Consider the following 16,483-nt stretch of genomic DNA (forward strand, 5'->3'; position numbering starts at 1 on the left):
TGGTTGTTTCATAAACTCTTGATGGTTTTGAAAAAGAATTTTAGGATAAACAAAACCATCACTGGAAGGTTTAATCATGTAATAATCATTAAATTCTTTAGTCATGAGATTAAAAATGTTCCAACTTCTTTAATTTATTGATTTACTATCTTTAAAAGAGGATCTTTAGGGACTTTAGAGCCTTACAGTAGGGAATTCATATGTTCAAGTTATTTTTTGTTAACAGAATTTAAACCTGGAGTTATTTCATCTCGTCCTGCACTGTCCAGAAAACAACTCTTTCTGAAGATAGCCCAGTAATCGATCTCTTCCATCTTAATGATGTTTTCCCTGTCTTTCTAGTAATGTGGAATGTATAAAACTCTTGCAGAGCAGCGGAGCAGATTTCCATAAAAAGGACAAGTGTGGGAGGTATGTAATCAGGGAGTTCTGCTTCAAGTGCCTGAATGGAAGGAGCGGGGAGTAGTACGTGTAGTAATCATGTTACGTGGAAATGGTAAACAGGGAAGCTAGCTGGGGGGATTCCATCCTCGGAAGGAAATCCCTTCTGGTACGGAAGTGCCAACTAAGCAAACACAAGCCACAAGGAAAGCATCTCTGCTCACAGCTTCTCTTTAGAAGTGTCAATTTTCTCTTTTCTTTTTTCAATTTTTTAAAAAATTTCCCACATGGATATAGTTTAGAAAATTCTGTTTGTAGCAGAGTAGAATATTTTAGCCCTCCTAACTCAGAATCTGGTCATAAGGTCTAGAACGTTTTATTACATATAGTGGACATTTCATCTTGGGATAATTATAGTTTTAGACATGTTTAAAACGTTAAACGCACATATACACACATACCGCTAATAGATCATAGAACTTTTCTTACCTTAATGGTCCTTTGTGTTAGCTAAACTATGCCTTGATCCTAGCTGGTACATGAATATATATTTTGTTAATGTATATGTATGTGTGTGTGTGTGTGTGTGTGTGTGTGTGTGTGTGTGTGTGTGTATATATTTTTTTTTTTTACCCTTCCTCTCCACATGCACTCTGGTTCTTTGGGGTTGCTGCAAAGTTCTTCTCTTCCCAATCCATGTAAGACAGCTCCTACTCACCCTTCCAGATTCACGTCGTGATACCTCCTTGCACTCTGGTGGGAGTGGCCCCTCCCTGCCCCCCTGGCTCCCTACCTCCCCCTCCACTGCAGCACACGTCACACATCACATGGTCCTCGTGGACTCTGTTTCCTTATCTCTGTCTCCACATGACTGTGAGTCTCCTGGGGGCAAGAACTGAGTGTCATTCTCTCTTTATCTTTGGACCCTGTTATGTGGTTGATACCTAATAATTTTCAGTCCAATTAACTAAAACATAAGCAATCCAAAATGTAAAATACTTATACTTTTCTTTTGTGGACTAAAAAGGAGAAAATCAATTAGTAAAGAGCCCATAAATTGACTATAAAATATGAAATTGTTGTGCTTGAAAATTGATAAATCTTGAAATAGTTACTTTATTCTTACTAGTCTGTGTGATTATCATCCCCTCAGTATTGGTTAGTCACACTAGGAAAACTTCTAAATAATTGGGAACTAAAAATAAGTAATAGAAAAATAAATTATTTCATATTTCTGCAGGCTTTCCCTTTACAAGGTGCCTGTATTTTCTGAATATTACTCACTTGGTTTCTCATAGTAACTCTATGAGGTGTATGGGGATGCCTATTATCCTTTTGAATACATGAGAAAGCTGAGCCCAGAGAAGCTAAATGGTTTATACATGCACATAGAATTGTAGACCTAGCAAGGGCTTTAGGGCACAGCAGCTCAAAGCCTAGCCCCAGAGAGGGGATGTGGTTTGGACCAGCTTGGAGATCTGCCCACACGATCGCCCAGGGCTTCTGATTTCGTGTGCATTGTCCTTTCCAGTAACTTACATCCCTACCCTCAAGGAGCTTACAGTCCACTGGAGAAGATAAGCCAACACACCAATAGCTAAAATCAAGGCAGTATGTGATGAGAGCTCAAGAGAGACCCACGCTAGCTAAGCAATCTCAGACAAAAGACAAAGAACTGACTTCTGGAACATGAAGGATGAGTGGGGATTTGATGGGTGGAAGTGGTTCAGGAAAGGGCACTTCCAGGGAGAAACCAACACAGGTACAGGTGGAGGGATGAGTTGATTGGGAAAACTTGAAGTCATTGAATTTGGGTACACTGTTGAGTACATCTAGGGGAGAGAGTTACTTTATCATAGGAGACTAGAACCAGCTTGAGAAGATCTTCGATTCCAAGCTGAGGAACCAAGCCTTTGTTCAGTGGGGAGGATGAAAGGTTTTAGAACAGGATTATCATCTGTGGGTACCGTACCTTAGAAAATGCAATTTTTCATTCGTATTAACTAAAAATTAGCTGAAAGTTTAATTAGAGCCAGGGAGGCCAATGGGATGGTCTTGCAATGGTTCAAAAAAGCAATAATGCGGACTTGGATAGGCTCTAGGAATAGAAAGAAAGGATAGATCTGTGTTGGATGGCCTGGTCTGAAGCCACTGTCTTTGTAGCTTCAGCTCTAGTTTATAGAGGTTAAGCATCCCTCATTTGAAAATCCTAAATCCAAAATGCTCCAAAATTTGAGACATTTTAAGCACTGATGTGATGCTCAAAGGAAACACTCATTGGAGCATTTTGGATTTTGGATTTTCAGATTTGGGATGCTCAACCATACAAAACACTCTGGTCCCAAGCATTTTGGATAAGGGATCCCCAACCTGTATAGTCAGAGGAAGGTACAACCGTGGCCTCCACACACGGAGAGTCGAAGAGCTTTCCACACCCCTGGGAATACTGCTGTCAGCGCTAGTGCCAGTGATGCATCTGTTTTCCTGACTGAATTAAGTAATAAATTGCTGTTTGTTTTTCAGGACCCCTTTGCACTATGCAGCTGCAAATTGTCATTTCCACTGTATTGAGACATTAGTAACCACAGGGGCCAATGTTAATGAAACAGATGACTGGGGACGGACAGCTTTGCACTATGCCGCTGCATCAGACATGGATAGAAAGTAATGGCAGCCTTGCTTATGCTTCCTCTGGGGGTAGGGGTGGGGAGCGGGGAGGTGTTGCTCAGTTTTCCTCATACTGCTTCACAGAAACTACAAAAAAAAATCTCTTTTATCCAGACCCAAAGGAGTTGGACCTGCTTCATTCCTCACCTGGGTTTTCCCATTCTGCTTGCTTTATGTGTGGTTATTACGTGTCACTGCACAATAACTTGTCTTCTCTCTTCTTTGGGTTGAATGCCAAGTGGAGCTGTCAAGCCCAGGTTTTCAGTTCATTCAAAACCAGTTGTAATTTATTTTGACATATACTGTAGTTTTCATTATCACTACTTAAATGCTTCGTTTGCTGTAAAACTTACATTTGCTAATATATATGTCATATGTCAAAAACATCCACCCATGCCCAATCCCAACGGCCTTCAAATGCAGCGCCAGTACATGTAAACCAGGCATTATTGTTCCAAACCGGGGCGTGAATGCTCTTTCAGGAGCTGGAGGAGAGGACGTTGGTTGCCCTAGGACATGTTTGGATTCTGTAGGTGGCTAAGTAAGTGAAGTACAAGGGGAAAAGGTGGGGGAGATGCCCACGATTTATGAAATTGTACTCAAAGGCTTCAGGCGGGGCCTTCTTCGTAGGAATATTTTTTGGTGACATTGTTTGAAGAACTATTGAATTATTTGCTGCGCTGTACTGTGGAATTGATTCTGGGTCAGTGCTAACCGCTTCTCCCATAGGTCAATGGCTGTTAGATGGTGACATACAAGAAGAAATACATCTTGGATCATGACCCAATGCACATATTCACTTATATTTGTTTTGTATGTATGTATATAAGATGGAAATTAAAATTTCATAAAGTCATATTTACTTTTACTTTGTGTGATGCATTCTGACATTTCCTCTTCTGTTTCATTAGGAAAAATCCCCTGCTGACTGCAGCCCACTAAATTGCTTTCACAATTCAGTACTGGGTTATGATCCATATTTGAAAATGCTCATCATAGTTATAGAATACATATTTATTATATGTAAAATATATAATGTAATTGTAATAATATCAGATGTAGCACTCTGGATCCCACAGCCATGCAGGTTATTAATTCAGCAAACATTTATTGAGCATCTACTGTGTACCAGGCTCTATGCTGTTCAACTTGGAATAGAGTGAGGGTGGTGGAGGATGGGGGGACACGTATACTACCTCTGTTAAGAGCTGGAAAAAAGGATCCTGGATGATGAATTGTTCTGGCAGATGATGGGTGATTAGGACCCCGTTCCTGGGTAGGGGAGATGCCAAACTGGGAAGGAGGCAGTGAGGAGTGTGGTAGGAGTCAGAGAAGTTTGAGCTAAGTCACTTCTTCACTTGGGAAGTTTATGGAAGAGTTGGCAACTTGATTGCTGCCTTAATCACTGATACCTAGATGGAAGTTTTAGAAAGTCATGTTCTCAAATGGGTTCGTTGGGAGAGAATAGATTTACTGGGTGGCCTTGGAGAAAACCATGGATATCTTCAGTGAAAATCAGTCGTGCTTATTTCCTTTGGGTTGGGGTAAAAAGCATTGAGATATAAACTGTACCAAAACCATTAAAAACTTTTCCTTTAAAAATATTAATTGCAGTTTTTTTTCTATCCCTTATGCTGAGAAGTAAGGCTATCTTAGGAAATGCCCATGAAAATTCAGAAGAACTTGAAAGAGCCAGGGAGCTGAAGGAAAAGGAAGCCGCGCTGTAAGTTTCTTCTCAACTTAAGACAAGGTGCCATTTCTGATCCTTCGTCTGCTTCTCCGGTTGCCATGTTGCCTGCCTTACTATTTTGGGGTTTCACGTGGGATCTTGAGGAAATGATATGGGCTTGCCTTTAAAGGCAAAGAAACTGTTCTCTTAATACATCCTTCAATTCTGCTATTTTCACACAGGGAACTTTCTAAAATTGTAAGCTTTGCTTCAGCCACCACCGGGTGTAGGTCAGTGGTTTTTAGGGCCTGGTGTCTCAAATACCATTTCTGACTCTGCCATGCACTATGTGCCTCAGGGGACAAATTTGCTTCTTCTTGGGGCCTTAGGTTCTGCTTTTATGACCTGGGGTAACTGTTAAGATTCTGAAGACTTTGGTGTGAAATACCCCATTTGTATTTTCCCCTTGCCGCCTGCCCCACACACGTGTCAATTTACAAACAGCCTCCTGTCCCTGCAAACAGCTGCTCCTGGGCCACCTCATCCCTCCTGCCTCTCTCTGGCTTCTGACAGAGACTTAGCTGTTGCTGTGATAGGGGCTGAAGTGCCTGCCGCTACCCGGGGATTGATATACAGGGAAGCTCTGAGAGTCCTTTCTGCACCGTGAGTCCCAGTAAGAAGCTTATAGTGCCCACCGTGGTGCCTGGCTCCTAGTCAGTGCTCGGTACCTGTTGAATAAATAAACAAACAAATGAACTGGTGCCCACGTTTTGTGCCCTGCCCCTGTGGGACCCAGTGGATACAGTGCTCTGCCAGCCTGCAGGCACATAGTTCTCGACTTGTTTATTCTCTTCCCTGATCGTCAGAGGAACCAGTTCCTCTGTGAGTCAAATGCTTATGTCCACTCCAGGGTCTTCCCTCATCCCACTGGGCTCCTCCCATGCCCAGACTGCTGTGGAAAGGAGTAGGTAGAGAGTGTAGCCCCAGTGCAAGTTGTGGGACATCACTTTGCTGTAATTGGAGTGAGGACAAGAAACACGGCTATGAGAAAAGTAGAATGACTGAAGATTTTGCCCCACTACTCCAAAATTTAAAATAATGATATTAGAAGTCTGTAGAATTTTAAGCTACCTCAGCAAATGCCCCTTTCTCCAGTGAACTGCAAGCTTGCCCTGGGCCAGACCAGCCCTCGTCCAGCTGATGGGGATGGAGGGAGCAAGAGTGTCGGGGGGGGGGGGGGGGGACAGGGAACCAGCCCCGAGAGCTCTGTTAGGCAAAGGGAGGCTACTCCCTGTGTCCAAGTGCACCCTTGACCTAATGTGCGTCTGTTAATTTTGCCTCTTATTGCCAAAATTGCTAGTCAGGGCCCTGAGAGGAGAAAAGCATCCCCACTGAAAACATGAAATTCATTTTTCTTTAGAAACGAGGTGGAGAATATCCAAATTCTACAGTACTGTGTCATTATAATAGTAACGTTGATAGTGTATAGTTCAGCTATATTCTGTGGGTTTTCCAAATTACAAATTCAGCTGAGTTTTGGAGGATAATCCATTCGGAAGTTGGAGATTGTGTGTCCACTAGAATGTTACTCCTATTGAATGATTTTATTTGAAGAGCGAAATTCGGTTTAATATGAGTCACACCTGGGACGCTGTCCATGGACATTGCATTACCAAAATGAGAAAGGACTTCTTCCTTATAAGGTGCAAATGACCAAAGACAGCATGATAGCAGGACTCTAATAATAGTTTGATTTATTATGAAGCGTTTTATGGATAAAGCATGTGAAATGTAGGTATTTAGTTTAAAAAAAACTTAAATCTTTCATCAGTTCTTCTGGAAATTGATGTGTCTGTTTTAACTGTTTCTGTGTGTGATTTATTTATTCCTCTTGCTTTATACCAAAAGATAGATAAATGCCATTTAAAGTTTTTTGAGTAAACTATAGATATAAATTTTCCACTGGAAAATTTCTCATTTAAAGTATAGGGTTATATTTAGAATTTTAAAATTTTGATTTGAGTATGAAATTGAATCATCTTAATCTTGTAAAGGATGTGTTTGGCCCACTGTCACAGAGATAATACTGAATTCTGGAGCTTTGCTTTCTGCTTAGTTATTCCGTCTTGTACCAGGAGGATTGGACCATTTGCAATAGGCCCTGACCGGAACTCATTAAATCCTTGAGTTCTTGCGTCCTGGCTCTTCAGCAAAGGTAGAGCCATGCTTCCTCCTCTAACCTTTTCCTGAGACTGTGGCTTTTTCAAAAAAATTACAACTCTGTCTGAAATCCTTTTAAAATTTTCTGTCTGATCTGTATTCCTACTGGTACAATTGAAGGCTCTTTCTTCATATGTGGTTACAAAATTAATTCTTTATTTCTTTTAAATGTTTACCCTTTCCATTATTTTTATTAGTTAGGCTATTCTTGGATTCTTTATTATTTACTCTTTTTATATCTTTTTTTTTTTTTTTTTTTTGAGACAGAGTCTCACTCTGTTGCCCGGGTTAGAGTGAGTGCCGTGGCATTAGCCCAGCTCACAGCAACCTCAAACTCCTGGGCTTAAGGGATCCTCCTGCCTCAGCCTCCCGAGTAGCTGGGACTACAGGCATGCGCCACCATGCCCGGCTAATTTTTTCTATATATATTTTTAGTTGGCCAGATCATCTCTTTCTATTTTTAGTAGAGACGGGGTCTCGCTCTTGCTCAGGCTGGTCTCGAACTCCTGACCTTGAGCGATCCACCCGCCTCGCCCTCCCAGAGTGCTAGGATTACAGGTGTGAGCCACCGCACCCGGCCTATTTACTCTTTTTAACTTTCATTTTCTACCTTTTTTACTTTAGAGTGAGGTTAAAAATAAGCCCCTCCCCATTGAGATTTGCCCTATTGCAAGGCCTGACCGCTACTTTATTATGTGTAAGACTTTGTTTTTTGAACATAGAGCTCTACAACTTACTATTCAGTAATCTTGATGACACCCATGCTCTGTAACTTAAGATGAGAGGAAACAAAAACCTTAATTGTCTTCTTGTTCCTAAAGCTTCTCCTGAATTCTAGAATGGCTATTTCAAACTCAAAGATAGCTACACAATACACACACACACACACACACACCCCTTCCAACACAAGGCTTCATTGCTGTAGAATTTTTAAAGAAACACTGAAATTCATGAAGTGCTTCCTGGAACATTCATAATAGGAAGATTTACATAAATTATCCCTTTTGGTCCCAAGATGTTGCTAAAATAACACCTCATCTTTATACTTACAGATGTCTAGAGTTTCTGCTTCAAAATGATGCAAATCCATCTATCCGGGACAAAGAAGGTTACAATAGCATACATTATGCTGCTGCCTATGGGCACAGACAATGTCTGGAACTGGTGAGTTGTTTTGTCCTTGTTTTCTCTAAAACATACACACAAACACACACACACACACACACACACACACACACACACACACGGAAATGCTGATCTTAAACTCTCAACAAATACCCCCACTGTCTAATTAACTCACCAGTAGAAATCACCTTGAAGATATTCCATGGTAAGTGATTAAATTGTTATTCATGATATATAGATCTCATTATTCCATTTCTGTCCATCCTAACCTCAGAACTGACTGACAATTGACTCTTTTCCACATTACTGTAATTTGGGCTGGGAATGTTAGATCTGTGTATATGGATACAGTTTGTATTTTACAGATAATTAGGATGTATCAAATAAGCTCACTATGTATTTCTAGGGGCAAACTTAGCACTCCACTATTGAATAACAGCGTTGTAAGGTGACTTACGTAACTGTTAGGTGTATGGGTTTGTCATGGTCCCACATTTGTAATTTAGGGGAAGAAATTGGCCAGGGCACAACAGCAGAATTTACTTGAATTTCCAAACCACCAAGAATTTCAAACCTATGGTGTGATCCAGAAGCACCTGGTGGTTTGGAGTCTGAAACCCTCTGTTTGTATATAGGTCATGAAACCCAAGCTCAGATGCCCACAGGGACCAGAAGTATAAAGTAAATGAGTGAAGTGAGCTCAGGTATAAAACAGTGGGGAGTGAAGGGGACTGCGGCAGAGAGAGCATGTTGTGTCTAAAGGGAGAAACAGCTGGTCAGCTCCCGCTGGTTGAGACCAGGTGGGAGTGCATACCCAGGGTTGCTAGATCTCAAAGATCTCAAGAGAAGCTAGACAGCTAGAAATTTTCTGTTTGGAAAACACTGAGTGGGCCAGGGAAGTGGTTCTGTGGCTACCTCCGGCCTGCATGCCCCCATTTGCCATCTCCTGAGCGTCACCCTCAGTTCAGCTTCACCAGGACACATGGGTGTCATAGACTCACTATCTCTGGTCCAGTGATGGATACCACCTTTCCTGACTGGACTCCAACTCTGTTCCATGTCCCTTGGAAGGGAGAAGTCCTCCTTTTCAGAGTGATTCAGAGTTGTGTTGGGGGAAACACTAGCGCTGTATCAGCTGCACCATCTGTTGAGAAAAGTCACAAGGTAGGAAACCAGCGATGGAGTTGGCACCTACGTGGAGATGGCGGAGCCACGCCCCAGCTCTTTCCTTTGCCTCTGACTCTGCTGCCGGCCTATGAGGTTCTGCTCAGGGTCAGTCTTACTATATTTCTTTTAACCATAAATGTGGAAAATTCTCATAAAGGTTACCCAGTATGGAAATAAACAGATGACTATTCTAGTGTTGTTTTTCATTGCATTTATTGATGAATTGTACCTACTTTCATCATTCCTGAAGACTTTTCCTGAGGTTCTTATGAATGCTAACGATTTCCTTGTTTGATCTTGGGAGTTGATAGATAGCACTTTTTTTGTCCTCTTTTTCTGATTCCATCATAGCTCCTCTTTCACTTACTGTGGCTGCATAACAAAATCACCCCAAAAGTTAGTGGCTTAAAATAATAATAATAATCTCTCATCGTTTCTTTGGATTAGGAATTTGGAGTGGCTTAGCTGGGTAGTTCTAGTGACGGTATCCTGGGAGATTACAATCAGACTGTGGCTGGGGCTGGCATAATCTCAAAGGCTTCTTCACTCACCTGTCAATCACCTGGGCTGGAAGACTCAAACAGCTGACATTCCTTGGGCCTCTCTCTCTCTCCTTCCTTCTATGTGGTTATTTCCTGTGGTTTCCTCTAGAATGGCCGTTCTAGAGTAGCTCTGTGTCTTACATCGTGGCATGGCTTACAGGGGTCCAAAGGCATCTGTCCTGGGAGAGAGTAGAAAAGAGACAGAGACAGACCATATCACTTTTTTGATCTTTCCTTAAAGTCACACAGGGTCACTCCTGCTGCATCTATTCATCGAGGCAGGCCCAAAATACAGAGGGGCTAAGCAGTCTCTACCTTTTAAAGGGAGGTATGTCAAAGGATTTGTGAACATATTTTAAAACTACCCAGTTCCATAGGAAGATGTAGGAAGCCAGTGATTTCATGGCCTCCTATTATATGAACATGATGTAGCCTCTGTCCACAAGAATTCTGTCTGATAACGAAATTACTCCTTTGATTAAATCAACACTTGCCTTGTATAATTCACAAAGGGATGATTATTTGTGGCAGTTATAAGACATTCAAAAGCAAGTAGGGAGAGGTATTAATTGATATTAATTTGCAATGTCAGTTGAACAGGACAGGACCCAGATTATCAATGGTAGAAGTGTCACCACGTTTGCTTTTAGGAAATACCCGCAGTGTGTCATTTATAACACAGATGAGATGCGAATTCTCCTCTATTTTTCCTGAATGATTATAGCTGGATAGAAAGTTTTATGTATTCCCATTTTGGAATGTATTCTAAAATTCCTCTTGGGTGTTGTTTGCACTAAGCAAAGATTCTCAGCAGGCTGTAAACATTCTTATACCCCACTCCCTCCCAATCAAAACAAGACCCAACCCTGAAAAGAATCCTGGACGCTCCCCTAAGAATGGAATCACAAAGCTGGGCCTTTGCAGGTATCTTATCCCCACTGCTGGCTCATCCAACTGTGAACGGGTTTGGTGAGGAGATGGACAGGATGAAAGGGTTCTAGAAGGAGGGGAGAGGGAATAGGGCCTGTCCTCGATACAAGCATTAAGTGAAGAAGTAGGGGTTTTTTGGGCTGGGCACCTTTTTGTAAAATTTATTATCCCTCTTTTCTGTAGGAACCCAATACCTTCATATTCCTCAAAACTCCCATTTCCTTCATGACTAGATGTTAGGAAAGCAAACTGATTAACCAATATGCACCAAGAGGTGAATTTCTAAGGCTCTTTCACACTGCTGTGCCAATCTTCTTCCTCATCTCACAACACAAGCACCAGTCTTTCCAGGGGTCATCCTTGTAGTAAACTGTCCCTAACGGCTTGGTGCTGGAGTTATGCCAATGAAAAGAAGCTGTGCATCTGGTAGCTCTGGGTAGCTTATTTGAGCCTCCAAGCAGGAAGTGTGCAGGGAGACCTTTCTCTACTTCGCAGTCCCAGGCTGTGCCTCTGGCCTGCGGAAGGAGTAGAGAGAATAAATGTGTATTTGTGGCCCCTGGGCCTTCCCTTTCAGATCAGGGGCTTTGTCCTTTGGGATTTGGAGTAGGATTGAAGAGAGTGGGTGGCCAGCAGGGCCATCTGATTTGTGAGGTTGATAAAATGTATCGTTGGCCCCTCCTCCCATCTAGCCGAGCAATTACTGTGATTATGCATATCATTAAATAGGTATCATTCAATTTGATATATATTTTATTTGACTTTGACATTAACTTGGTCTGTGTTTACTTGACATTTATGGTTTATAGTTCCTGTCTGTGATCATAGGCTCAGAATTTATAAACTGCACTTATCGTTCAGTCTATTTTGCTATAATCAAGAAGGAACAGAAATTATTTTAGTTGTTTTAACTTTACTTCCCTTATACAGACTTATGTTGAATTAGTTCCATGAGAACAGAAAAACTTCTGAAAATTAGCATGCAGTCCTTAGTCTTGATAGAATAGCCAAGGTTCAGAATTCTGCCAAGTCTACCTACTTAAGCTGGTGTTCTCAGCTGGTCTTGATCAAAGATGTATGTACTATGTGTGCAAGCAAAACTCTGCCCACAAATGTGAGCCGGGAGCTGTGATCAGTCATATTCAATTAGGTTCAAAATATCAAAGCCGTGCGGGGGAGACTTGGTTAATAAAGCATGTTATGTCTGAGTAAAATGCATGTTAGGGTGGAGGAAGGGAGTTGGCAAAGGAGAGCTCCAAGCTTGTCTTTCCCTCTATCTGAGATGCATTCTTACTGACTCTGAAGAGAAAAATCAGGGAAGCATGCCCCTATTTGGAATTTTTGAGTTTATATTGGCTGCTGTTTTTCTTTTACAATATTAAAGATTTGTCTGTGAACATAAAGATCTTTGTGGCTTTGTTATTGAAATGGAAAAATGTGTATGCCAATGTAATTTATATTGCCTACAGAAATTTAGAGAGATTGAAAACTTTAGGCCTGTGATTAAATTCAGTCCAAGATTTTGCCATGCCAAATCACTTGGAATGTGGCCGCTTCCCCAGAACCTTCTCTCCTTTTCACTGTTACGAGCTGACTTGAGCTTCAACTGTGAGAGTAAGTAGGGGTGACGAATGTCTCTGTGTGTATATTCTAGGATTTTCTGAGATTCTCTGAAGGCAAACTGAAGATGACTATGTCTTGGGCAACTCAACACCCAAATTATGCTGCTTTCAAATAAATTCCTTGATGTTTTGGGTTGTTTCTTATATTTATCACAGAACTTTAGGAAACCATTACCACCTGTCTCTGAATAACTATATGCAGTGGTACCCAACCTTTCTGGCACCAGGGACCAATTTCATGGAAGACAGTTTTTCCACGGACTGGGGGTGGGGGACTGGGGTGTTGTGGGTGAGGCAGAAGGTAGTGTGGAGCTCAGGAGGTGATACACAGCCTGTTCCCTAACAGGCCACGGACTAGTACTGGGCCATGGCCCAGGGGTTGAGGACGGCAGACTATACATATCTGTGCCAAATGTAGTTACATTGGCAGTATCTAGTTAAGCTTCTGAAGACTAAGAAAGTAGGATGCAGAAAAGGAGTTAATAAAAAAAAAGGAGAGCTACTGAGTGGTCATCTAAGGACAAGAAGATGAAAAACCAGTACACTTGAACCCCAGTCCCATACAAGTCTCTGATGACTTTTTTTTCTGTCCCCAGAGGTGCTGCTAAGAGATGAACTGGGGAGTGCGTGAGCTCCCAGCAGGCAGACTTCCAAGGGGCTGTGTTCTCTGGAAACTTCAGCAATGCTGGTCTTGTTTTTTCTTCTTTTTACTTCAGTTGGAGAGAAACATAAAATCTCATGAGGAACTCTCATTAAGGTAGAGGGTGAGCATAGATATTTTGATGCCACTGGCATCCTTTCACTGCTATGAATATAAGTTCACAAATTTTGAATCAGAATTTAGACATAAATCTATATTCAGAACAGTGGGATAGACAACATTTTATGACAAAGTGTTCCATTTATTTCTTTGTACTGTGGCAGGAAAAAACTCTTTTGGCTTTGAATGAATTTGGCAGTTGATGAAAGAACCATTCAACAGGACATATTAAAGTAGACAATTTCAGTTTCACCTTCCACTGAGGGCCCAGAACAGTGGGGCCAGGCCCCCACATTTCGAAGTGAGATACTAGTGTTTCAACCCATGGTCCCCTTATCCATTTCTAAAGTTCGAGTTGGAAAGAACAAGAAGCTAGAGATCATAGAGAAGGTTTCTTTGGAACTCTCTCTGCTGTGAATCTCAACATCCCCCCGGCAGTGGAGAAAGGGTGCTTTCTGCTGACCCCAAGCCCAAGTCAGGGAAGCTTTAAGGAGATTGCTTGGATATCTGATTTGTGTCCCACACAATTTAGGGGGCATGCTGGACTGACATGTGATGTATATAAAGACTGAATGGCTCTGACCAGAGCTTGCTTGCCAGGCAGTTAAATAAAAAGAAGGCTGTGGTTGAGAACTCACTCTATCCTCAGCAACGATGGGTCAAAAAGTATGTTTCCCAAATGTGATCTAAGGCTCGGAACTGGCCTAGGGTTCTCCTGGATCCTGCTCTAGAGGGCTGCCTGGAAGAATAGGGAGACCAAGATTCCTAGGGCAGAGGGGGCCATATGAGCTACCAGCAGGGGGTACATTCACCCAGTCAGAGGAAACCGCAGGCGAGAGGCCGCAGTGAAGGGAGCTGGAGGAGAACCTAAGTTGCATCCAAGACAGGGACCATTTTCAACATTTGACTCAGTCAGAGGATATCACTGCCAAAGGGTGCAAGTCAGTAAGACCACTGTCCCTGTTCCCCGTGTGTCCTTCCTTCCCTATTCCCTTCAGTCCTGGAGGAGGCAGAGGCAGCCGATGAGGGGACAGGAGGAGAAGAAGCCCAAGGCTGGGGAACAGAAAAGTCATCCCTCACCTTCACCTACTGCAGTCTCTGGGAGAAGGCGGGGAGAGCCTTCAGTGTTAAACTGCAATCAGAGTTTGTGATAATGACACTGAAGTAGATAGATTAATTACTGATATGAAGTTGTGTTTGTAAAGAAAGTGCCCAGAGAACTTTTTATTATTTGTTGGAAGTTTTACCGAGGGGGTAGGAAAAGAAGTAACAGCAGAGTAGGGAAAAGCAGAATAAAGTGATTGATTATAGCCATCAGTAATAACTGATAGAACCAAAAAGATAAATAGAGAAATCCACAATTATACTTGGAGACTTTAGCACTGTTCTTTCAACAACTGCTAGAACAACTAGACAGAAAATCATCAAGCATATAGAAAAACTTAATAACAGCATCAACCAAGAAGAATTGAAATATTATAGAGTGTGTTCTCTAACCACAATGGAATAAAACTAAAAATCAGTGACAGAAAGACACCAGGAAAATCACCAACACTGGGAAATTAAAAAACAGGCCTGTAAATCATGGGTTAAAGAGAAATTCTCTGGAGAAATTAAAGAAATGCATTGAACTGAATGAAAATGAAAGTACAACAAATCAAAATTTGGAGACTCAGCTAAATCAGTGCTGAAAAAGAAATCTATGGCACTAAATGCTTACACTAGAAAAGAGGAAATATCTCAAGTCAGTAATCTAAGTTTCTACCTAAGAATCTAAAAAAGGAAGAGTAAAATGAACCCCAAACAAGCAGAAGATGGACTTAGAAATGGGAGCAGAAATAAATGAAATTGAAAACAGAAAACCAATGGAGAAATTCAATGAAACAAAGATGTGGTTCTTTAAAAAGATCAATAAAATTCACAAACATCTAGCAAGACTGACACAGTAAAAAGGAGAGAGAAGACACAAATTATCAACATCAGGAATGAAATAGGAGCTATCACTATAGACCTTGCGGACATCAAAAGGATAAGGGAATATTCTGAATAGCTCTACACACATAAATTTGACAACTTAGATGAAATAGACCAATTCATTGAAAAACACAAACTACCACAATTTTCCCAACATGAAGTAGATCATTTGAATAATCCTTTAACTATTCAGAAAATGGAATTGAACAACTCCCTGAAATCTCTAGGCCCAGATGATTTCACTGGAGAATTCTATCAAATATTTAAAGAGTTAACACAATTCTACACAATCTCTCCTGGAAAATCAAAGAGGAGAAAACCTTTTCCAATTCATTTATGAAGCTGATACCCTGATACCAAAACCAAAGACAGTACCAAAAAGAGAGAGAGAGAGAACTATAGACCAATATCTCTCATGAATATGGATGTAAAAATTACCAAGTAGAATTCAGTAATACATGTAAAGAATTATGTACCATGACCAATGGGATTTATTACAGGATTGCAAGCCTTTTCCAATATTTGAAAATCAGTGTAATTTAGCATATTAAGAGAGTAAAGAAGAAAAATCACATGATTATATTGATCTGTGCAGAAAAAAACTTTGACAAAAGTTAACACTTATTCATGACAAAAGCATACAACAAAAACAAAAACATCTCTCAGAAAAATAGGATAGAGGGGAACTTCCTCAATTTGATAAAGATCATCTAACAACTTGATAAAGAATAGCTAACTTACTTAATGGTAAAAGAGAGAATGCTTTTTTCCTAAAATGTCTGCTTTCACAAAGTTCTAGCCAAAGCAGTAAGGCAAGAAAAGGAAATAAAAAGTATGAAAATTAGAAAGGAAGAAATAAAACTGTCCCTATTTACAGATGACATGATTGTCTACATAGAAAATCCCAAGGAATCACAAGAAAACTCCTAGAAGTAATAAGTGAGTTCAGCAAGATCATAAGATACAAGATAAACATACAAAGATCAATTGGCTTTCTGTATACTAGGAATGGATATGTAGACATCAAAACTAAAAATATAATGTTATTTTCAGCTGCACAAAAAGTGAAATCTGAGATTTGTTACTAAAACCATAAAATACTGATGAAAGAAATCATAGAAAATCTTTTAAAAATGGAGATATATTCTGTGTTCATGATTAGATGATAGTAAAATGTCAGTTCTCCCCAAATTAATCTATAGATTTAATGTAATTCCTATCAAAATTCCAGTAGGCTTTTTATAGATAGACATAATATATTTCTAAAATTTATATAGAATAGTGAAGAAACTAGAAAGTTAAAACAATTTTGAGAAAGAACACAAAGTGTGGAAAATCAATCTACCTAATTTTAAGAATTATTTTATAGCTTGAATATATATTATATATTATATTCCTATGCTAATACCTTACAGTCTTGATTACTGTG

At 40.6% G+C, this 16,483-nt stretch overlaps 1 protein-coding gene across 3 annotated transcripts in view; it reads left to right on the forward strand.

The window, feature by feature from the left end:
• Positions 1–16,483, forward strand: part of ANKRD44 (ankyrin repeat domain 44) — a 284,470-nt gene that overhangs the window by 200,027 nt on the left and 67,960 nt on the right. For all 3 annotated transcript variants that reach the window (XM_045558960.1, XM_045558961.1, XM_045558962.1), the window contains exons 13-16: positions 343–411; positions 2,905–3,045; positions 4,691–4,771; positions 7,990–8,101. In XM_045558960.1, the coding sequence (XP_045414916.1) occupies positions 343–411; positions 2,905–3,045; positions 4,691–4,771; positions 7,990–8,101 (403 nt within the window). The remainder of the gene's footprint in view (positions 1–342; positions 412–2,904; positions 3,046–4,690; positions 4,772–7,989; positions 8,102–16,483) is intronic.

The sequence above is a fragment of the Lemur catta genome, chromosome 8 (assembly GCF_020740605.2).
Source record: "Lemur catta isolate mLemCat1 chromosome 8, mLemCat1.pri, whole genome shotgun sequence".
NCBI classification, from domain to species: domain Eukaryota; kingdom Metazoa; phylum Chordata; class Mammalia; order Primates; family Lemuridae; genus Lemur; species Lemur catta.